This window comes from Sylvia atricapilla, chromosome 20 (genome assembly GCF_009819655.1).
Source record: "Sylvia atricapilla isolate bSylAtr1 chromosome 20, bSylAtr1.pri, whole genome shotgun sequence".
NCBI lineage: Eukaryota > Metazoa > Chordata > Aves > Passeriformes > Sylviidae > Sylvia > Sylvia atricapilla.
In genome coordinates, this window is record NC_089159.1 from 2,813,330 (window position 1) to 2,836,876 (window position 23,547).

At 43.6% G+C, this 23,547-nt stretch overlaps 1 protein-coding gene across 2 annotated transcripts in view; it reads left to right on the forward strand.

The window, feature by feature from the left end:
- CASTOR2 (cytosolic arginine sensor for mTORC1 subunit 2) overlaps positions 1-23,547 on the forward strand; it is a 117,438-nt gene that overhangs the window by 65,791 nt on the left and 28,100 nt on the right. The window contains exon 1 of one of the 2 annotated variants that reach the window (XM_066333144.1): positions 18,628-18,812. The exons of the other annotated variant lie outside the window; for it this stretch is intronic. Coding sequence (XP_066189241.1) covers positions 18,716-18,812 — 97 coding nt within the window. The 5' untranslated portion in view covers positions 18,628-18,715. Of the gene's footprint in view, positions 1-18,627; positions 18,813-23,547 lie in introns of those variants that run through there. 2 annotated transcript variants of the gene reach the window in all.

Genomic DNA, 23,547 nt, shown 5'->3' on the forward strand with positions numbered 1-23,547 from the left:
TCTCTGTGAACCAGGCAGTGCTGCTGCAGTTCAAAGCAGCAGTGCTCTCTGTTTGGATCTTCTGTTACCTTGGCTCTCTCTGCCACCCAGACTTAGTGCTGAAAGTCTCAGTGCCCATGTGCCTTCCTGTGGCTGTGGTTTGGGCATAGAACATCCCTGGTTTTTTCAAACACACCATGTGCAGTTGGGATGCTAAAGCAAGGCTTTGCAGGAGAAAAGATCAACTTCCAGGCAGTGCATGGGAAGGAGGGAGTGTGCTAAGGCTGTCCCCTGCTACAGCGTGGTGTGGAAGCCAGGTGCAGAACCCAGCCTGGGTAGTAGTGTCACAGAGCCGCTGGCTTCATCACCTTTTCTGTGCTTTCCCTTGTAAGTGATGACCTGCTGGTGAGCCCTGTGTGCACCACATCCTGCTAACTCTCCTATCATAGCCCCCATATCATTTGGGTTTGTGTCCAGCCCGTGTTCTTCTTTCTGAATTGTCACCACCACATCCAAAGCTTCGTCTCAGGGTTAGCCCTGTGTGCAGTTCTATCTCTGCTCTTCGATTCAGTGTGGTGTAAGTGTTTCATAGTCTAGAGAAGTCACAGTCTAGCTAGAAATGTCTCAGCAAGAGAAAGTTCACTTTTCCATTGTATAGCCTGTAATCAGCACATGGGCTTAAGCAGAATCAAAATCTCTGAGTTGCAGCCTCCCACCTCTTTGCAGAACAGCACCAATTATGTCTGCCTTGAGTGCATCAGCTGCCTCTTGTCCTGAGTAGTGAAGTGCCAAATTCAGCTCAGGAATTACAGGGTAAATCTGCACCTTTGATGAGCAGTTCAGATAGCACATCCAACAGTAAACTGCTTCCTTTTTCTTTCCAGGTAACTTTTTTTCTTGCAGTGCCTAACAAACTCAGTGTAAGTCTCTGAAAGACAGGTTTTTCTGTGTGGAAAATGAGAACCTTCCTTTCTCAAGCACCTGTATGAGTTTTTGCTGGAGCAACAATGAGAAGGTTGTCCTGCTAGCTGCCATCTTTCATGTTAGCCAGGCCGTTCCTACTGCACATCACAAATACCACTGCTGGGCAAAGGGCAGGCTGAAGAAATACCAGCACTTTCATCAGTCCTTGAGGTCAACACTTAAAGCATACCAACACACAGTAATCATTCTTAACTGTTTTGTCAAAAAATAATCCCTAGGCTTGTTCCACTGAGAGCAGCGAGTTGGGCTAGTAAAGAAGTTGTTATTTCTTCTCCCCAGAAAACATCCACAGTGCAAAGCTGTAACCTGCTTAAGCATTCATTGTGCTGAGAGGGGATGGCTACAGCCTAATTCTTGGCTTTAATTCCCTGGTGGTGAGGTGGGGATTATAATTGCACAGAACCTTGTTTGTTCCATTGGCTGTTTCTTGGGCTTTGGTCTGCTAAATGAGGAAGAGTTTTATTCAGCAAATAACACAGGGAACTGTGCACAGAAAGCTTTTTTCCTGTCTGATACTGAGATGAACCAGCAGAAGTTTGGCCGTGGGCCCTCCTGCATGAAGACAAATGTCTCAGCTAGTGGGGTGCTTGGATAGCCATGTCTGGTCCTGGCACTTATCCCCCTGCTGCACAGCCAGCACATGGCAGAAAGGTGGACTGGCTGCTGCTCCCTGAAGTATAGGAATATTTGTTTGGCTGGTTTGCTTTTTTCCCCAAAGTTTGGCTGAAAGCAGGAGCTGTTGGTGCACGTGCATATGACATAGCCCTTGTGTTCCCTGCATAGTCTGTTCCTTTTTCAGAGAGCAGCAAGGACAGACTTGCTGTCTCTGGGCAGCTGCATGAGCACAGCAGCTTGTGGTTTTGCTGGTCCCAGTAGTGTCTGTTCATCAAAGGTTTTAGCTTTTACACTCTGAAACACATACCAGCACACCTGCAGGTAGCTGTCATCTTGGAAACCCTGTTTATATGCACTGGGAACATCTGCATAAATGGGGCCTGGGACAGGCTGTCACCCAGGTGAAGCTCTCCTGAAGATGGATTATTGTAAAGCAGCATATTGGTAGCATTTTCAAGGTGAGGTTGCTGGCTTCCCAACCTTAGCACTTGGCTGGTGTCCCTTGGATGCAATCTTTCACGTGTGCAGTGTACTTTGAATATATTGAAGAAGGGAAAAAGAAATCCAGTGGTCAAGGGAGGAGTGAATCACCATGATTTTCAGATTGGTAAACATGCATATTCTAGGTTCAGGGAAATTTGGGGTGAGGGAAACACATCACCTTTGTGTACTCTGGTCTTCTTTCGCCTATTTCATGTAGATTATTGCAGACAGCAGACCTTAGGTCCTGGCTGATCCCTTCTGGATCAGAACCAGAGAGGAGAAGCCATTTCCCTTCAGTACTGAAGCAGCAGTGAGAAATGTCATTCTGAGGTGCAGATCCACTGTGTGAACACAGAGCAGAACTCTTGGTCTCCTCACACTGAGGCTGATCTGCAAGATGGGTGTGAAAGTCCTTCCTTAAACCTTCTTTGGTGAGCTGATATGGCTAGTAATTCCGCTAAGGCCAGAAATCCATTCATTGATACATCTTCTAGGAGGAGATTCTTGGTCTCAGCTCATACTTCACAGTAAATTGTACAATATATTAAAAATAATGGAACTATTTGAAAAGTCTCAGCTAGTTACAGTGGCAGAAAAATTTTCATTCTAATAAGAAAAGGATAAGAATTAAAAAAACACATCTTGCTGGCAGTGCTTTGTTTTGATAACCATCATCCTCAGACAGTCCTGTCTGACCTTGGATTCAGGACCTTCAGATGCTTTAGTGCCACACTGAGTTCCTATTTCAATAACATCAAAATGGTAAATTGCTTTCAGTGTCCTCTCTCTTTTCCTGTATTCAAACTGGGTGAGAACACAGCTTATTTATAAGTCCATCTAGCTAGGAGCAATCTTTAAATAGATACAGAGAGAAGCAAGCTAATAGTTGCATCTGGTTCTCTGACTATTCCTCCTGTATTTTCTTTAATTTTTAATTGCCCAGTGACTAGGCCTTTGTATCTGAGGCACAGTGGCATAAGTTGCTTGCTGACATTTCTAGTGCTGGATTCCTCCCCCGGATGGCCAGGAGTGCCTCTGGTTGCTAGGCAGAACATGTTTTTCTCTACTAAACACTTGTACAATCACTCTCTTCTGATCTCTGTATTGCCTAGACTGTGCTTTGTCTGGAGTTTTTTTGGGTTTTTAAGGAATGTGGTATTAATGACCTAAATTCAAATTAAAATGTGAGGATTTGATTCTTGCCTTATTAGAAATATGTGCTTGGTTGCGGAGGCTTTTCCTGCAATGCATCTCTGCTAATATAGATCAATAAACATTTTGGGGTCTGTGATTACGTGGGATTTCTGCCCTCTCCCAAGAGGCAGTAGGGTTTGATGGTTAAAGCTTTTGAGGGAAGGGAGGAAAATGACAAATATATAACATTCCAAGGTCTGCTTTGCATCACATGGGGAAAGGAGCACTTTTTCTTCTTAGAGCTCGTATGTGAGTGGGTTTGCAAATTTTGACAGCATATATTATTCCTTATGTTTGTAACCTGCCACATAAAGTCTTTTGGTTCAGTTTCTCTGCTCACTCCTATTTAAAGAAGTACTGCATAAATAATACATATTTTTCACTGTTTCCTCCAGCAGATGGGTGTGTATTGATATCTATTTTTGTTTCACAGCCTGTGGTGAGAAAGCCAAGACTTCTCTTCCTGAACCACTTGACTGGCTATGATTTCTTCCTTTAAATTTATTGCATTTTGGCTGCTTCCTAGTACTTTCCAAAGTCCAAGATAAACGAGCAGATAGATACCAGGGCTCACTTTTATCAACTCCTCTCATAACTGCAGGACCTACAAAGCTTTTCTCACTGAAACAGTGGAACAATTCATTGAAATTTTAGGTTGCTCTCCAAGATCAGGATGCAGCTCAACAGAAAAGTAGCAGCCCTCTCTAATTTTTTTCACTAGAGAGCATTTGACTATCTGCTTGTTCTCCCACTGGTGCATTTCTGGTGTTTTTTTGAGGGGTGGGCTTAAGGTGAAAGGGTGGCTTGCCTTGTTTTTACTGAACTGGCTGTAGTCTGCCAGCTCTGAGGAGACGTGCTGGGGTACAAATGTGCAAGGAAGGGCCAAGCTGAACACATGCTCTAAGACCTTTTGAAGCATGTATATGTTGTGAGTGCTGGTAAGACTGTGATTTGTCATTTTTCCCTGCTTTTTAAGTGAATTTTATATGGAGCACCTTGTGAGAGATGGGTAAGTGCTGTTGTCCCCTGTCACAGGCTGAGAAGTGAAGCAAAGGGAAGCTGAGGAATCAATGGTACCAGCAGTAAAATGAGTCCCTTTTCCCATGGCTGAAAACCTTGAACCATCAGTTCTCAATCTTTGCTAGCTGTGAATCTACTTAGACATATTTTTCTCAAGTTCACAACTTGGACAAGGAAGTGGATTTCCTCCACCTTGGCATCTCCTAAATGCTATGGCCTTAGTCTAGAAATGGAATCTCCAGTAACCCATGGAAAAAAACAGTCTGTCTTCATCTGCGAACAGAGAAAACATCTCTTTTGTGGTAATCTTTGCAAAATTCCAGTGTGCAGCCCTCCCCAGGGCTGGTCTCTGAGCAGGTTTGCCAGATGTTCTCTTGAGTGCAGGAGATGCCTCAGGTTTCCCAAGGATCAGCAGTCATTCATCAAGGTAGGAAAATTTCTCTTCCTGACAGGCTTGGGGGATTCTCCTGATCAAGGGAGATTGGAAAACCAAACTTACTTAAATCCTGTCTGTACCCAGACAGAGACTCTCGGCAGGTTTTGTGCCCAAAACCTTTATTAACTTTATTGTCTCCTGTTGCCAGTGATCAGGTTTTTTCCAGCTTTCCTGGTACAAAATCTCCAGAACTAATGATGACTCAAGGGTAACTCATAACCCAGTGAAATTTGGCTCATTGTTTGGTTTTCACTGGAATCAGCTGAAATCCTTCTGTCCCTCTAGAAATGCAGACTGATGCTTGTGCATGGCTCCAAACTAACAGTTCTCTTTTGAGGAGAATTTGCCTCATGCCAATTTGAGCTAATTCTTGTGCAGTTAAAACAAAGGGGGGATTTTTTTTCTTTGCATGCAGTATTAAACTGATGGTGACACACTGGCCAACCATCATCTTCTTCAAGCTTTTACCCTGACAGTCACAGTCATCTTGGGTTTATGGAAGGGCTTCTCCAAGGACAGGTAAGCTTTTCTCAAATGAGCAGCTTTGCTGTTACAATTGCAAGGTGACGGCACAGGGAACCAGAGCACTGTGGTGCTGTTCATAGGTCTGCTGCAGGCTTTTGTATTTGACCTTGGACAAGTCTCTCGTTGTGTCTCAATTTCCTCCTCTTAGAAACAGGGATAATCCAATTAAATCACCTCATAACAGGTCTTGGAAAGATTAATTAGTAAACATGTGGAAATGCTTTGATAATGTAACAGGCAAGGGCCGTTGTAAACAATAATAATTGAGGGAGTTTCTATCCCTCAGGATTCCCTTTTACAATGGGTGCACTTGGCTGAAAGCAGGAGTTAAGGAACAAATCTCGTCTGTAGTGGAACAGATTGGGGATTATTGTGGGGGGAAAAATACTCTTTATGGGAAAAGTTACATAATCTTTGAAAAATCTGATATTTTAGCATTTAATCTTGCACAGGATTAAGAGTCACAACATCAAGGTTACAGTCATATAGTTAGGAATTTAGTGGCTTCATCTTCAAGTCTCATTTCAAACATAATTACTTGCTCTATTCTGTCAGTCCAGTGAAATCTTGTCTGAAATACTGTCTTAAAAAAAAAAAAAAAGAAGAAAACTTTGGGGTTTTTTCCTTTGCTATTTTGTATGAAAATGCAGAAGGAATTGTAAATGTGAGTTCAGCTGCATTGGTTCTTCTTTGGATATTGTTTTATTTCTGTGAGTCTGGCTTTCCAGTGCAGTGCACTGCCTGTGTGCCCTTGCTGGCAGTAACCAGAGCTGGCAGCATTGCCTTGGACTGTTCAGGCTGTGTCCTCTCCACCCCCAGCTCACAGAGCCTGTGAGCAAAGCCTTTGCCAGGAGTTTTTGAAACACAGGGAAAGTTTTGTCAGGAAGTGGGAAATCTGCTGATTCCTGCAGTTCCTCTTGCTGGACTATCAGAGACAAAATCCTCGGTTCTTTTGGGCCGTGGATCCCATTTGGTGGTGCAGCAGGGTGAGGAGAGGCTGGGCATGGCAGTGCTTTTCTGCTGGGAGCAAAAAGCCGTGGTTGGCAGGTTGGGAAAGACCTGGCCCTTGATCATAGCACAGAGATGGCATCAAGGTCCCTGCACTCAGGAAGCAATCCTGCACAGGACAGACACAGCCACAGCCGTGCTCTGAACACATCCTGAGCCAAACTTTTAATCTTCATTGCTTATCAATAAAGAAAAAAGCCAGGTTTTGCTCCCTTCTTCATTCTCATGAGCAAATGTCAGCTTTTGGAGATTGAATCTGGTTTTAATTTTCCAGGTTTGCTGATTATTAGTGGTATGCTATCCTGTAAGAGGAAGAAAGAGAGCAAGCAGATTTCCTGAAAACTGACCAGAGCCTAACATGGATTTGTCTTCCCAACCCAGCTCTACAGTGAGAGTGGACATAATGATTATTTTTGGACTCTGCCTTACAATGTTCCACATTTTTAGCCAAACATAATAATGATGCTTTGTTTTTGGAGTGTATTCATACTTCCTCTTTTATGAGACCTGTGTGAGGTGAGAATTATTTTCTCCCATATATGAGGAGGATTAGAAAAAGGAGACTGAATTACTTGTTTCAGGTCAGACACATACTTTGTGAGACAAATCAGATTTTGTCCGAACTGGAAGCCCAAAGTGACATCTGCATATCAGCACTTCAAAATCAGACTTTATTTACCACTGTATTGCAATGACCTGAATATCTGTTCTAAGACACTGCTGTAAAACTGCTTTCCTCACAATCCTCCAGGCAGTCTGCAGTGAGTCCCTCAGGCCTGTGTCAGTGGCCAGGTGGGAGTTGCATTGACACATAACAGCTTTTGTATATAGACTTGACTTTCCTGTGCAGTACCTTTTATTGCAGGGTCAGTGTCTGGCCTGGCAAGAACTTTGTCTCTTTCTCTTAAACCTCAGACTTTGATATTAGTCTGAGGTTTGGTTGTTTTTTTCTTTTTCCTCACGACAGAAATCACAAGTAGAAAGCTAAGAAAGGAGGCCACCAGAAACTGATCTTCCAAATGGGCATTTTTGTGCATTTCACAAACTGCACCAATCTCATTGGAAATGCACGTCTCCTTTTTGTTTCATTCTTAAAAAAGTCAGTGTAGAAGTATAACCAGCTTCTTAGTTTTTAGATTGCTGACAAAGTTTTAAGTTAGAAGGATTGTAAGAGGAGAAGTAATTGAAATGAGAGGAAAGCAAGGATTTCTGTAGAAGCATTTCTTATCAGTCCTTGATTGCTCTCTTAGGAGACACTTGTAATGAAACTCTTTCCTCGGGAGGTGCTGCTTTTAGTGGAGAGAAGGCAGTTTTCTGATTTATGGATTTGCAAGTTCAGCATCAGCCCCTCAAGAAGGACCAGTATTTGTTATCCTGTGGCCTGATTGAAAATGATAGTTGCATGCCCTAGTTAAACATTGAGTCCCTTGGAAAGCAGAGGGGATGCATGTCAGAGTCAGGATTTCAGAGCTGGGTTATGTGTTTGTACAGCTTTATTTAATTCCAAGTTACCCTTGGGTTATTTAATTTCCTGACAGCTGCAAAAACAGTTCTCAGATAACAATAGTTTCTAATTAGGCAATGTGCCTAAAGTGGTAGAATGTTTTATTTTGACCATGACACTGATGTTTTGTATGCAGCTTGGAGATTAGAAAGTCGAGCAAGTTGGACTTGCAGCTTCCTTTGGCAGAGCTGTGTCTCTCTTGTGGTCCCCAGTGAATAATGCTGAAGGCATGCCCACTCCTCTGCCCTTACACTTCAAACACCTCTCATTGTTTTGGACTGTGTCATCAGCAAATCTGCCTTTCAGCTGGAACCACCTTCCAGAAATATGTTTTATCAGCACAGCAGGACTAACATGACTTGCATAGCTGAGGCTACAGAGCATTCCAGGCTGAAGGAAGCAGGTGAGATTTACCTGTAGCTGAGGGTTGTTGCTCCTTAGGCATTCTGTTACACTGTATAGCTGCCCAGATGTTGCTTTTATGGCTCATAAACTTAGTACAGAATCAGGCAGTGATAGGAATAAACATACACGTCAACTATTCTTCCAAATAATTTATTTGGTTTAGAAAGGTCATTAGCATCAGGTTATCTTAATTAGGTCCTGACATGATTTGTGCTTGTCCAAAGTTTATCCTTTGGGCTGTACGAAAAGATGTCTGAATTCCCTCCTGGGACAGCAAAAAGTAGCTGTTGGGAGGTCTGTCACCTCCTTAATTCTTAGACATCCCTTGAAGTCTTGAATCTAAAAGAAAATAAGTAATTTTATTCTGCTGGTTTGCTCCCTATTTTAATTATTTTCCAGATCTTACAATTCTGACAATTCCTATACCACTTCTGACCACTGCAAAACTTTCTAAGTCATTTGTTTAAGATCCTGTTCATATTACCATGATGCAGAATTGCACCTCTGATAAATCTCATGCCTACTTAAAAGTTCTGCAACTTTAATTAGGTGTTTGCTGACCTGCAGTCAGAGTTTATCCCTGCCTTTCAGCTGAGCACTATTTACATCACGTCCTGTACCACTGCTCTTCAGAAGGTTTCTGTATGGATTCTCTAGAGCCATTTGCTTTTAGGTGGCTGATCCTGCTCAGATCCCATAATACAGTGAGAGATTACTGCATCAATTGCAGTGTAAATAACAGTGAAACATTATTCTCTGTAATAATCCAGCCTTACCCAGTTCCTTTGAGGTGCTGGTCTCTTCGAAGGAGCTGTGGCTGTATGAGCAGTGCCCATGGGCTGTCCTCTCTGTAAGATCAGCAGGGATAGGAGATGAACAGAAGGGTTTTTCCTCATTCCCCACTACCAGTCAGTGAGGGATTCCTAAATTACAGATTGAATCTGCATTGCCATATTTAATAGCTATCAGTGTACCAATCCACCTCAGAGTTGTCTAGCCCCTTCAGAAGCTTCTTCATTCTTTTGGTCTCCATGACATCCTCTGTTAGCACTCTGATAATCTCCTTGGGTTTCAGGTGTTTGTTTGCACTGTAGCATGATGATGTCTGTGGTCTGACTCAGTTCTCTTCCAAGCAGTTCTTAAGGATCTTTGATCATCAACTTGTGTTTCTCAAGGAACTATCCACAGTGTCTCCAAGACTCTTGGGAAAGAGAATAAACAGAGCCATAATAAAAATACAAAATAACAAAGGTTGTGCCAGGTTATCCTGCAAATGTTCCTCCACTGAGAACTGACTACTTACTTCCTGTTACTTTTTCTTAAAAGCCCAGTGGAAGATCTTTGCTTTCTAACACAAATTCTGCGTTTGATGACCTGTTTCACAATATATCTTCCCTTTATAATCAATCCTGTCTCTGACAGCTGTATTACAGCTACAGTACTTGTAACAGAAAAAATCCACTTGGTTTTCTCATGATAGAGAATAAAATTCTAAAATCAGAACACTTCATCCCCAGAAGACAAATCAAAAGAATTACAATGTTTGGGTTCATACCTCCCTCTCTCTTTCCCCCTCCCTCTCTCTATGAATGTGCTTATGTGTTTGAATCATAGAGTATATAAATCCTAAATCTGTACTAGAATCAAAGTTAGGTGTAAGATGCAATGTACTTCTTCAGAGATGCAATTAGCTTTCGTTCAGAGTAGCATAAAAACTCGGGTTTATTTTCCTTCATAATCCTTCTCCAAGATTCCTGCAGATTACCACTGAGGCACAATGGGAAAAATGTTCTCAGTTTTGCTTGTCCTTTTTTCTTTTGGGTTTGCTCTGTCTGGAGTTTCCATCACCGTGTTTTACCAAAACATGCTCATGTTTGTTTCATGAGATTTACCAACTCCTCTTCAGTTCCAACTTCCCTCCTTCCACATTTATTGAATTTTTACATTTATTGAATTTTTACAGTTGGAAAGATCTCTATCTCCACAGTCACGTTCTGCATTTATTGTTTGAGTTGGTTTTGGAATACATTAAATTGAAGAGGTTGATAAAATGTGAGAGGTGACTTTTCAAGGACTGGCAGCATCAGCAGCACTGGCATTATGGCTGACAAGCCCTTGGAGGGTCCCCAGAAACCTGATTTCTTTATTTTTGTGTCTTTCACGTTGCTGAGCAGATTGCAAACACTAAGTAACTGTTAATCTCTGGAGCCCTGCTAAAGTAACTATCTGGGAGGTATTTATTTCACAGTTGTTTTTCTCTTCTGCTTCCCTGGTCTTGGTTAAGATGTTTATTTACTGAAAGGTTTGAGCTGAACTTGTATACTTAGGAGTTTTCCAATTTAAATATACATATATATACATACACACACACACATATATATATAAAACCTGTGTATGTTGCTATATATACCTGTATTTGTATATGTATATATTTATTCAGGGATACAGAAGAGGTTTAAGAGAAAACATTTTTAGCTGTTCTTTTTCAGAAACCTATCCATAAACTCTGGCTTAAAACTGAAAAGTATATTGGATTTTCACTACATCTTCCAGGACCAAACCAAGTTTTTCTGTAGCTGGTGAGTTAAAAAAGCAGCTCATACGTGAGCACTGGCATTCATTCGTGAGGCAAGGCCAGCAGAGCAGGAATCCTCAGGAGCCACATGACAGGTCGTATCCTGACCTCTTCAGTACTGTTGTTGTACTGCTGAAATCCTCAGGTTTTAAGTCTGGTGAATTAAATGTTTTATTTTGTTTCTTTTAAAAAGTTAGAATTGAGCTTTTGGAGAAGTGGGATGAGAATTTATGTGGACCATCATATGGATAAACCTCTGTTGGATGCCTGTTCGTGCATTTTAGCCAGCAAACAAAAATAAAGTGGCCTCTTAAACATACTCTGTGCTGTTTGCAGCAGACAGGAGTGCCTGCTCTGATGGATATTTACTGTGCCTTTTCATGCTCTAAACAGAGCAAAGATCATTTTTCCCCCAAAACTCATTTTTAGAATTTGTATAAACAAATTCTTGACCCAGCTGAGTTCTCCCAACATGCCACAATATGCCTGGTTTTAGTGGCTTGTATGTACCTTTCTTTACAAGGAAATGTATTTATGTATCCAAGAATCAAGGACAATCCATGAAAGCTGCTCAGATTGTCTCAGATTACCACCCATTTGGATGAAAGGAAACCACAAACTGAAACCAGTTTGCTTTCAAAAGTGCAATTTGTGTATCTCATAAACATGAAGTTCAAAGGAACTGCAGAGTGTGCTTCACCAACCCCAAAGGAAAATGCTCTTGAGAGCAGGAGGTTTAATAGCTCTTTGTGGAGTAACGGCTGCATCTTTAAGGCATTTGTGTCTACTTAATTTTAAGCATATTGAGATGGGTTTTAGCAAGCCCCTTTTGCGCTGAACATGACTTAAATATCCAGAAGATGAGGACTCCTTCCTGTCCTGCTCCACAGAAGTGAGGAAAGGCAGCAATTGGATGAGGCTGGCTCCTGACATGGGGAGGAGGAGGGCATGAGCAGATATCTTCTCCACACAGGAGTCTGCTTGGGTGGCTTGGTGTGGCCGGGGTTCTGTGACTAAGGGCGTTGGTGTTGTGTTGGCAGTGCAGAACATGGATTTGGAGCTCTTCAGTACAATAGGACACAAGGCATGTGCTGGGGTACCCATTGCAGAGCACTGCAGTGTTTCAGATGGTATTTGTCACTAATTCTCAGCCCTCACCCAGCTGCTTTTAAAAGTCACTTCAGCTGAGAAGTTTCTGGAAGGTAGGGAAACAAACAGCCTGTTCTATAGAGATTCTTGTGCTTGAATTCAGTAGGGTTTTGATGGACTCTTCTAGACTGGAACACTTTTGTTGTCAGTTTTGATTAGTTGGGCTCCTGGCATAAGGGTGCAGTTTGCTTTCTTGTTTGAAAATGGAAAGGTGATGCTTTGAAGGCACTCAGTGGAAAACTGGATAAAGGAAAAGAGTTAAATACTGCTTTTCATCTGCTGCTTTATGTGAGTTTGAATTTTTCTGTTTCTGTTTTTTTTTTTTTCCTTGCAGTGAGCTCAAGGCATCTGGTCTCTGGTCCGTGACTAGGTCTCCTAGCCTCTGCCACAGCACAAAGAGTGATAGTCGTGTGCTCCAGGAACCAAAAATCTGAAAGGCTCTTGTGTGTTTACCAAGTACTTTTTTTCCAAGTGGCTATTGCAGCTCAAAGGTTCTAGGTGGCAAGAAAAGTTGGAACAAAAATGCAGGTGGTCTTTTTTTGCCAAGATGAGCAGAAGGCAGAGAGGCTTCATGTGACCCATTTCCCATACAGAAAAGGGCTTCAATTTTGATCTCTCTGTGACTTAAGTTCTGTTGCTGAATAGTGACACTAATGTAATTTCTCCATTGGATAGATATGTTGTAATATGTTGTTTTTCTCCCAGCTTCTTTGTTCAGTTCTAACAGTTTGGCTACTCGTGGATTAGAGAGTAAGACTGATTTGGCCTTTTTTCCTTTGAGGTGAGTGAAACAAGGCAGCTGCTTGTCAATCTAAGGCTTATTTGACCTGATCTTCTTCAGTTGGTTGAAATAGTGGACTAAGAGTCACTGGATATACTTTGTGTGAGTAGTGTGACCACTGAAGACACATCCTGCATAGCAGGTTGGGAAACACTCAGCAAGGAGAAGGCACTTGTACTCAGAAATGTGAGAGTGAAATTGTGTAGAAAATTCTGTCAAGTAATGGCCTGAAAAATACTTTGCAAAGGCTGTTTTCTACCCTTACTTCTAATACATCCTATACATTAATAGCCTGGACTACTGGAGAATCACACTCCTTAATGTCACAGTTCACTTGGGACAATTTGTTTTGCAAGATAATGAACTGTGGCAGCAAAAGTTTAACACTTGCTCTAGGTGGGGGTGACAGTTCAGCTTTCTAGTAACTTTGTCATCATTTCCCAGTAAGATGCCCATGGTCTTTGACTCAATCTCAGAACCTGGGCGGACGTTATGCCATCACTTTCAAGTATTTTTTATTTTGTTTAAGGCATTCTCAGGAGTAGCTTGGAAGGAAATATTACAAAATACTGACAGTTTCTTTTTTTTTTTTTTTTGAAGAGCTCTAGTCCTGTCATGCCTTGGCAGTGGAGGTGTCTTTGCCTGAGAAGGTACCTTCACCTCATTAAAGTCATTCAGCCCAGGTGGACGTTTGTACCCTAGAGTTTTTCCGCCACAATGTCAGGAGTGACATCAAGTCTGGTGGGTTTTTTACCGTCTGTAGTGCAGCTCATGCTGGCAGTGCTGGTGCCCTGGTGGTGGGGGGAGCCTCAATGTTGCAGTTGGGAGCAGAGATCCTCAGAGGTGTTCAGGAGCAGGGGAGATTTTTCTGACCCTGGTGTTGCCCTACCTCTTCAGAGGCGTGCAGAATAAAGATACAAATAGTCTGAGATTGTAGGGACAAATCTGTGAGAGTGGCAGTGATGGAGGTATGGACAGGCTGGTTGGGTGAGGGGACAGATACAGGGTACAGGATCAGTGGGGAGGACAAGAAGAGACAAAGAGTAAAGATGGACATAACAACAAGGAGAATAGGAGGAGATGATGCAGTTTGAGCTGTATTAGAAGGGTGACTGAGGTGGAGAGGTGGGAGGAGGGAAGAGAAGGAAGAGGAGCCAGGCTGGTGGGTGTTGTTGGGTTTGTGGATAAGCAGAAACTAGCCACCCAGAGCACTTGTCCCTGCACTGCTCACGAGGACGCTCAAGGCAGCAAATACCTGCCAGACAACAAACGGTGTATTTCATTCAGATCAGCTCAGGGCAGTGTTAAAGGCCAGCTACATTTGCAGTGCGTGTGGCAGGAGGATGGGCTGACTAAAGCAGCAGCATGTGCAGCAGGCCATGAAGCTCTGATACAATTGCAGTTCTTCAGCAGCTTTCAGTGCCCAGGATGGCAGTTGTACTGGTTTTGTTTCTGAGCGTTTTGTTTAACTATTACTAAAAGTGCCTGTGGTTATTAAAAAACCTCCGTTTGCCTGTGCTAATTTACCTCCTCTTGTATGTGCCTCATGAGGCATTCAGTTGCATCATTGCAGGCTGCTGCTTTGAGCTCTGTTACAGTGCCCAGAGCTCTGGCACTGGGGTGGCACTTGGCTCAGTGGTGAATGTGGCTGGGGCTGCAGACAGTTCTGTCCTGCCCACTGTGGGAAGCTGGTGACTAAATAGAACAAATGGCAGGAATAGAAATACTGGTTTCATGATTAATTGGATTGTGTCCCTGCCTGTGACAACCTGTGTTTGGCAGCCTCCCACCTGCAGAGCACTCAATATTGCAGCACTTTAAACATTTTTATGTGTAAAATAATTCCTGTTACCGTGCCAGAGTGGTTGAGTAAAACAGGCTGCAGGATGATGATTTGTGAGTTGTCAGCAAGGAACCGTTTTCAGCACCAGGTGCTAAATGGGTCTTTAACCTCCATTGAGGGGCTGGGCACATGCAGTAGTGCCTCTCTTGGTTTGCAGGATTGCAGGATGAGCTGTTCCCAGTGGGGACTGCAGCATGATCCCTGACTGATGATGGATGTGTTGCTTTCCAAGCATAGGTAATACTAAATTCCAGGCTGTCATGGGATCTGCAGTAAACTGACCCTGTGGAGAAAACATACAGGTAATGTCCAGCTATACTGAGAAGAAGGGTCACCCTTTTCATCAAGAGCACAAGTATATGGAAGTTGTTAAAGCTTAATAAACAAATAAGCAGTTTATTAACTCAAGTGCAGATTGCTTTTTCGTGTTTGAAGGACCATCTATGCCACACTTGGGAGAGATTGGTCTGCAACAACCCCATCTTTAGTGTTTCCTTGCTCTCTTTCGTCTTCAGGATCAGTTGGGGGTTCTGGGAGTGGAGAGTCATCTCTAACTGTGTCTGGTTCAGAGGTCTAGATTTGTTTACTCTAAGGAAGAGGTCATACGAGTCCTGTGCAAACACAGTGGCTTTGTTCTGTGAAATGCTTCTCTTCTATGCTTTCTTTCATACCATCGTGTCCCATGGCATTTCACAACAACAGTGGGGCACAGCAGAGCTGAAAAAACTATCTGTCCTTTGATTTCTAGGACCCAAGATTTGGAGGTCCAGTTCTGATTCTTACAAATTAGAGGTTAGCTGTGTCAAGGCAGCACTTTGGGAACAGAGTTGGGGAGGACAAGCCTGAGGGCAAGAGTCTAAACTGAAGGCATGCTGAGGTGTGAGGTTGCTGCTGGGGCTGTGTCATGATCCAGTTCTAAAGTTATTAGAAATACCTCTGCCCAAATTAAGGTGCAAACAAGACCATATGCCAAGGTCAGTAGTACTTTTATTTAATATTAAAATAAATAAAGAGTTTTATTTAATAGTAAATAAGAAAGAGCGAGGAAAAGATAAGTAGAAAAGAGATGGGGGGACAGGAAAAGCAAGAGAATAAAGAAAATATCACCATTCCATGGATCCCAACAACGTTCCACTGATCTGCTCCAGCCACTCTTCCTGGTGATGAAGGTCCCCTGAAGAACACAGAATCCCATGGATTAGGATATGTTGAGGCCAGGTGGGAATGCCCCAGTACATCCCCCAGGGCAGGGACCACTCTCTTGCAGGAGACTCTGGATCTGTTGCATCATTTTGCATCACTTGCAGTCCTGTGGTGCAAAGCCTCCGGAATGAGTCTGGGGAGTGCTTTGGGGGGTCTTCGATGGATTATGACACCCCCTCATCTGCTTCTCACTTGAATGTCCTGTGGATGTGGCCTGTGGGGTTGGGGGTTCCACAGCTGGGCCAGGTTGTGGAAGGGAGGGTGGGTGTTCAGTGCCTCTGAGCAGAGGTTACACCACACACCCAAAACTTCCTTCTGCTCCCTCATTTCAGGGAGAGTCTGTGGAGTCCCACCCCAAACCCAGCCAGAGATGGTTCTCAGTGCAGCTGCTGAGTTTGGCCTTCTTGTGGATGCATCCCTTTCCCTTAGCCTTGTTTGTTTCTCTCTAGACCTGAGATGATTGAACAATACTGTCCCCTTTATCTTATCTAGGTGGCTTAACTTGGAGTCCAAAATTCCAATCAGGCATCTTCAAGGAGGCTTCTGTGCTTGTAGCATCCTCATACAGTTTTTGCCTCAATGGGCAAAGCTCCTTCATAATAATATTAAAGGCATGAACCATTTCAGTCCCTGACAAGCTGCATGTCTGTCTGCCCACAGATTGACCAGCTGGGAAGGAGAGGGTAAAGCTGGGGAAGGTGTTAGTCTGCATCAATTTGTGAGCTCCTTTTCTGGGACATCCATCATCTCTCTCAGTCAGTTCTTTCAGAACTTGTGTTTGTTCTGAAGATGTCTGCTTTGTTTCTTTGTTTGAGAGCTTGTGCTGAGTTTCTGCTAAGCCCTGTCATGGGACTGACTTTAGCTTTTGATTGTCTGCAATGCACAGTGAAGTTCCACTTCACACTTCTTGGATTATGTCTGCAGAAACGAATTTAAACTATTCTTGTTTCTACTTATCTTCTTTGCTCTCCTTTGCTTCTCATGCCTTGAAAGCAGCCAGAATGTATTTTTGCTTATATCCATGGTCTCTCTGGATTAGATGGAAATGTAAACTCATGGGGGCAAGAAACTCCTCTTGGAAACAAGTGCAGGGCCCTTTGGAGTACGGCTGTTTCTGCTCCATTTGGTGCAAGTGATCAGGAAAAACTTTGATTAAAAACTTAGGTCGTGCAAGCATTTAAAACCAAACTGCGTGTTATAGCAGCCCACTCTCAGTTGGTGAGGCATGCTGAACATCTTGACGCTGCTTTTCTGCTTGCTCTTTTTTTTTTTTTTTTTTTTTTTTTTTTTTTTTAATCTATAATTAGCACCTCACCTTCCTCTGCAGGGTTTTCTTTTCTCCATCTGGTGTGTCCTGCAGGGTGGGCAGGTGGAAGCCAAGCCACTGTGGCACTACTGGCTCAAGAACTGGCTGATGCAGCCATTCTTTGGGCTGTGCTTCGTTCTTGAGGATCTCGAGAAGCTGCAGAAGTGACTGTGGGGTTGAACCCCCATGGTCACTGTCAGGGAGGGAAGTGGTGGCTCTGCCAGAACAGAAGAGTGAGTTTGCTGCCTGCTCTCAGCCGAGCAGTGGTCAGTTCACTGGGCTCCCACTGAGGCTCCATCAGGGCCCCTGTCCTGGCCCCCATGCTGCACCTTCTAAGTGGTTACTGCTTTGGCAGAGTTTAGATGAGATGAGCACTGCTTGCCCAGTTTCTTTCATACAGACCAATCTGAAAACCTTTTAACTAGTGTTATTTTCCATTATAGAATGGTTTGGGTTGGAAGGAAAACATCAAGTTGTTCCTGTGTTTCTCCCTCTTTCTAAACATTTGCATTTCTGTTGATGAGGATTTGCAGTAATGCAGATACCTCTTGATGCATTCCAGGATAGAGTAAACACTCTGTGGGAGAAGTTCTTTGCTTATAAATAATCATTTATTCCCCCTAATTTGAATGGAAAGCAACATTTTACTTATCTTTTAAAACTGTCAGCTTAATTCTGTGTTTGTTACCAGTGTAAACTCTTGTCTCTGGAGCATTCTGGGCAATTTGCAAACAGAGGAGTTAACACATACTGTGCTCAGCACAAGTAGGCAGGGGCCACCAGGTTGACGAAATGTCAGCTCTCCTTACTTAGCCCAGGCAGATTCGGGCATACCTGGAGTTACAGGTGATGTTAATGCAGTCTGAGAGATGCTTCTGGCAGTGTGCATCATGGATTGTGCAATACATGTAATCAATAGGCTGTTAAAGAGGCTGCAGGCTCTCTATTGCTGGGTGATTTCAGATAATGCATTAAATACAATTGGGAGTGATAGGGCTGACTGCCATAGACTGGCTGTGTTTTACCTGAAGATCTTTCAGCTGTGGAGGTGTTTTTGTCTGCATGGTGTATATTACAGATGTACACAGCTCTCCTCACCAAACAGGGACAGCAGTGCACTGTGTGAATGTAGGAGGGAGGTGGTTATACCCTGCAGATTCTGTGGTAAAAGCAAGGCAGGGATTAGGAGCAGGGCATAGTCTTAGATGGAGAACTTGGATCCAGTGAGATGCTTTGCAAGATGATCTGTGGCAGACGCTGGTCCCAGCCCCCAAGGCTGGTATTCTGTGCCCCAAATGGAGCTCCTCGTTGCTGGAGGTTGTTTAAAAATACATGTGAGTGAAACAGAGCTCACAGGCCTCCTTGGCTGAGGGCCCACAGCTAATCACTAGAGATTTCGCAGTGAAGTCTTTCAGAGTGTCTGTTTGATTAATGGTTCATATTTTGCTGATCTGAGACTTCTTATTTTGTTCTTAAATTTAATACATACTACTTATATGAGTTAAATGTGTTTTAATTCCATCTTAAATCCAGTGGAACAGTCTTTACAGTGGAGTTGGCTTTTTTTTTTTGCACAGCAGCAGCAGCATGTTTGCAGAGGCTCGTGCTTGGACATGCAGCTGTTAGTAGGATTCTTCACAATCCCGTTGTATGCACTTCCCTGGAAGTCTCTTAAAAGTAAGAAACCAAAGAACTCAGAAACACCATGGAACTGAACCTCAGTGCATTATGCCTCAAGGCTGTGAGGGATAACCCTGCTGCTCTCCCAGGAGAGAGGTTTGGTATGTCAGGCTGTCGCAAAGGTATGTGCAGAGAGGCTGGGTGGGAATGGGAATGCATGTTTGTGTCCACTGAGATGACCTTGCAAAGTCCATCCGCTTTCCTTTGGCCAAAATTTGAGTATATCAGAGTGAAACCTGATTTTTCCAAGTTCACACAGTTTGTACGGTGCTCCCTTCCTTTTAAATTAAACATCCTTTTCTTTCCCCGAGGCAGGAAAACCCCCAGGCGCGCTCCCATTGTGGCTGCGCTGTCTGGGGACAGGCTGTTTGCTGCCACTCTGGCACCAGCGCTGCAGCAGCAACTGCACTCGGCGTTGGATAAACAGAGCCCCTCCATCTGTTCAGCTGTGGATTCCTGAGGATGCCTTTTCCCCCTGCTTTGCCTCCATGCACGGGGAAGCCACTGCTATCTAAGTACAGCCGTGCCGAGGGGTTCATTAACAAGGGATTTAGCGCTTGTGCCATGTTTGCCTGCAGAGCTTTGATCTTCAGAAGGGCGCTCAGCAGCACCACCGCTGCTGCCATACCAGGGGCCTTTATCCCAAGCACCTGGGGCTGGAGGTTCAGCAGGGAGGAGCCTTGAAGTGAACTAGGGAGTCTTCCTCCTGAGAACCTTTGTCTCAAATGGGTGTTTGCTGTTTTTCAGTGTTACAAGTGATCGGTTATTGTAAAATCCCTAAGTGGTTTGTATTGAGGAGAAATCTATGACAAATGCAAGGAAACCTACTGCTTTTGACACTTGTTTCTCGTAATATTTTCAGTCCTGAATAACAAATGGACTGTATTCTTTGTGGTTAGCACAGACTACTTGCAGAAGAAGTCTCATGCATTCATGCCTTCATAGCTCAAAACAACTTCCCAAGCCAGCTTTTCCAGCAAATTTCCTCGTCCTGAGGTTAATTGTTGAAGATCACAATAGCTAGGTGGCAGAAGTCCACCAAACAAGGCAGTATTCCCCGTGTAATAATATATCTTAGTACATTTGCTAAGTTTCTGTAAGCTATTCTTTCTCCCCTAATTGCACTACTTTAGTCCAGACCTAGCACTGTCATGCCAGCTAATTCACTTCCTTATCTTTGCTTCCTCTTGGTCCTGCTTTCTTGGGTTTTTGCTCATGTTCACAGGAGCAGCCCTGGCAGGCTGTGCTTCCACACTGGGCTGCAATCTCTACCTTCAGAGTTCTGCTGTCAGTAGTGGGCTCTCCTGGGTGCTGCAATGGCTTTTAAAAAGCCAAGAAGTCTCTCCCCGAGCTGACACAGTGCTCTCCAAGAAGCTGCATTTGTTTGTGTTTTTTCTTTCCTCGCTCTCCCTGGGTTGTTTTTGTTCCTGTGTGTGACACCAGTGAAGCACACAGCACGCTGCCTTTCCATCGAGGTAGTCCAGGGTTTGGTTTATTTATAGGTCAGGAGAACATGAGTGGCATTTCCAGGTTTAGGGAGGTGAAAGAGAGAAACAACAGAAGGGAGCAGCTTGCTAGCAAAGAAGAGATTATTTGTCAGATTATGTCTCTTGCTCTTCCCCGAATCAGCTCATTTGTTTTAGAGGACCAGCAAGAGAAAGGCAGAAGTCCTGGGAGTGCTGTGTTTGTCAGGAAAGCTCAGTGCTGGGATTACAAAAGCACAGAGGGCCCTTGCCTAAGCTGGTCAGGTGACATGATATGGGAGCCTGTGGTGTGCCACTGAACTGATTTTATTTCTGCATTCAGAGGCAGTGTGCCTGCTTTGGCACTCTTTAGGTTCAGAGATGGGAAGTGTAGGAAAGGAAATATTTCTAGCTTCTGGAAACTTTCTTCTCTTTTTTATGTAGCACGTAGTCTGGAAGCAAAAGTCTTTGTTGCTCTGCCAGTACGGCTGTTAAGAAGAAAAGATAAAAATATGCCAAAGAAGATTTTAAAGGAGCACCAACAGGCAGTGATCTTACCAGCAGATAAAAAAAGCCCTTCAGTTTTTCCTCAGCCTCTCTTATGTAGTGCTTCTCCCCCACCCTCATATTTTTGTCTTCTGAACTATCGCTGTGAGATAGAGAAAAAACAGTATTGAGAAATTTAATGTCTGCACGGAATCACAGCCTGTCCCTTTAAACTACAGAGGAGCCTTAGTGGAATTTCTATTCTGGGAATAGTTAATTCTGTTTGAGGTTGGGCAAGAGAGAAGCGCTCACAGGCTTAGTAGCAATATTTTTACTCCATTTGTTTTTTCTCTTAAGGATTTGCCTGCCTCATTTGATGGAAAGTGCATTTATTGATCAATCCTCCGCTGAGGAGAAGATCTTGAAGAAAAAGAGGGTGAGAGAAAGAAAAACAACCAAACAAGAAGCACAAAAGACAGTATTTGTAGCTGTAGTGCTGTTATATAATAGCCATTATGTAATGTCTGTTGGTGCCAACTAAAAATACACTGGAAGATAACTTCCAATTCATTGAAGCATTTAACTAGCATCATCCCAGGGTTTCTGGTTCTGGATTCAATCCCTTCTGCAGAAGTTGAGAAGAGCTTATGAGTCCCCTAGGTAGCACAGCAACTCGTTCTTTTATCCCTCTTCTTCTCCACTCTTTTTCTTCTAACTGGAGTTTTAGAAATGGTAAATCCCTCTTCAGGTCACCTCTCTGCACACCCCACTGACCATGCCATTGGTCCATAGAGCCTCTTTCCTAATGCTTTGTTCAGCTAAGCTTTACATGTCTATGGCAGACACTGGGTTTCAGGAGAAGCTGAGCGTAAAGCATAGCAGGGATTAGATTTTGCAGCAGACATTGACAGCTTCATAGGTAGTGTTTTACAGGGAATTGTTCCCCTGTAGCTGAGCTGCAGCTAAAAGTACCTTGCCTTTTCCATCCTTAAGCCTCCCGTTGAGCTGCCAGCAGGACCTGCCATCATGCCCAAATGCTCAGTCCAGCTCCAGCTGCAGGAATGGGCACCCCAGGGTACCCATAGCTGGCTCCCGTGTGATGGAGACCATGGTTTGTCCTTCCTCTCTGAAGCACAACATCAGCGTGGCTGTGCAGAACCTGCAGTACCATTTCCAGAGGCACAGTGGGCAGCCCAGGCTGAGCAGTGCTGCACAGTGAAAGTGCCTTGGCCTTGAGGGGCCAAGATGGAAGTGCCTTGGGCTTCAGGGCAGTGGCAGCCCCTCTGGGGAGGGAAGAGACATCAGCTGTGATGCCCAGCACAGGGTGGGTGTGACAGCTATGGTCCCCCTGACACAAGGGGACATGACAGGCTGCTGAAAGTGACCCAAGGAGGACCAGCAGGGAGGTGACCCAGACATGAGCAGTGAGCTGCACCACTGATAGAGACCCAGCAAGTTTTTTTGATTTGAACAACAGAAGTCTTATTAGTGCTGGCTGAAAAATCCATGGGCAAAAAACTTCATACAGGATTTCTGTCTGCACAGAGCCTTACAATATTGTAAATAACACGATGTATCACAAAATTGTGTGTTTTAATTAAAGCCTGGTGATAGTGCTGGGGGTGGGCAGTAGACAGTTACCACCAGAGATGGAGCTGAGCTATGGTTAAAGTAACTTCACACAGAGGGATTCAGAAAGCAGGGTTTAGACTCCCATGTGTAATTGATGTAAAGCATTGCCATTTCTGTTCTTCTCTGTTGAGAACTCATGGTACTGTTCTGTACCTAAGCACTAAAACACTGCAGTGGCATAAATCTGTATTCAGGTTTGTTACTACTGTAGATGCATCCTGTTAATGAGCAATGGTCAAGGAGACTAATGGTTCCATCACAGGCTTAACAGGTGGAGGAGAGAACTGTCCATGCCCTCCAGAATCGCTGTTTCAATCCCCAGATGGGATCAGCAAGGGGTTTTGTTTTTTCAGAAGGGCAAAGGTTTAGTCTGTCTTCAAGACTTAGAGAGTATTTGTTTTGCATGAATTTATGCCAGAAGCATATTGCAATTGTATCCACATGAGCATTATGTGCATCAGGTGACATGTTCTGTTCTTGAAGGTGCAGAAGTCATTAGTACCTATCATAGTTATTGTTGTTGCTGTTGCTTTATTACAGCAACAGAATGAAGCAGGAGTGCATATAACTTCTAGTTAAACTTGATTCTTCTGCAGGAACAGAAGTGTTAACAAACTAATGAAGGGAACCAATGGTGATTTGTACATGCATTGGCTACATGTCAGCCGCAGTGACAAGGGCAGTTACGTTGTGTCAAGTTTTAATAAGCGGGAAATCATTGTAAGCAGAACTCAGATTTTGTCCCACAAGTATTTTTGTCTGCTTGCTTTTAACTGCAGAAGGCTACTTTCTGCTCACATGGGTGTGCTTCCCATCCTAGCTCCTGGTCACATGCAGGAAGCCTTCCTGCTGGAAGATGCCTGTGTAGGAAGAGCAGTGGGTTCTGGGTTAAAGCAGTGGATCAGGACACAGAAATCGTATCATGTGTGGGCAGATGTTTTAACCTGGTTGTACGTTGATGCTTGTCTCTGGTAGTTGCTGAGTGATGTGGATGCTTACTCAAATCCACAGCAGATTAGGTGAATGATAATTGTTTAGCACCATGGGATACAGCTTTAGGACTCTACAGACTCAGACCAGCACGATTTGCTTTCTGTGGGGTAAGATATGGTGTACAGTGCTTATTCTTTTATTTGTATAAAGATAGGGAGAGATTCTATACAGAAGCTTTTTGCTGTTGTGTGTGTTGACAGAAACCACTCTCCATTTCCTTGTGTTTCGGATCACAGGTGGCAGACAGTTGGAGAAGAAAAATGTAAAAGCTGTGGAAAATTTA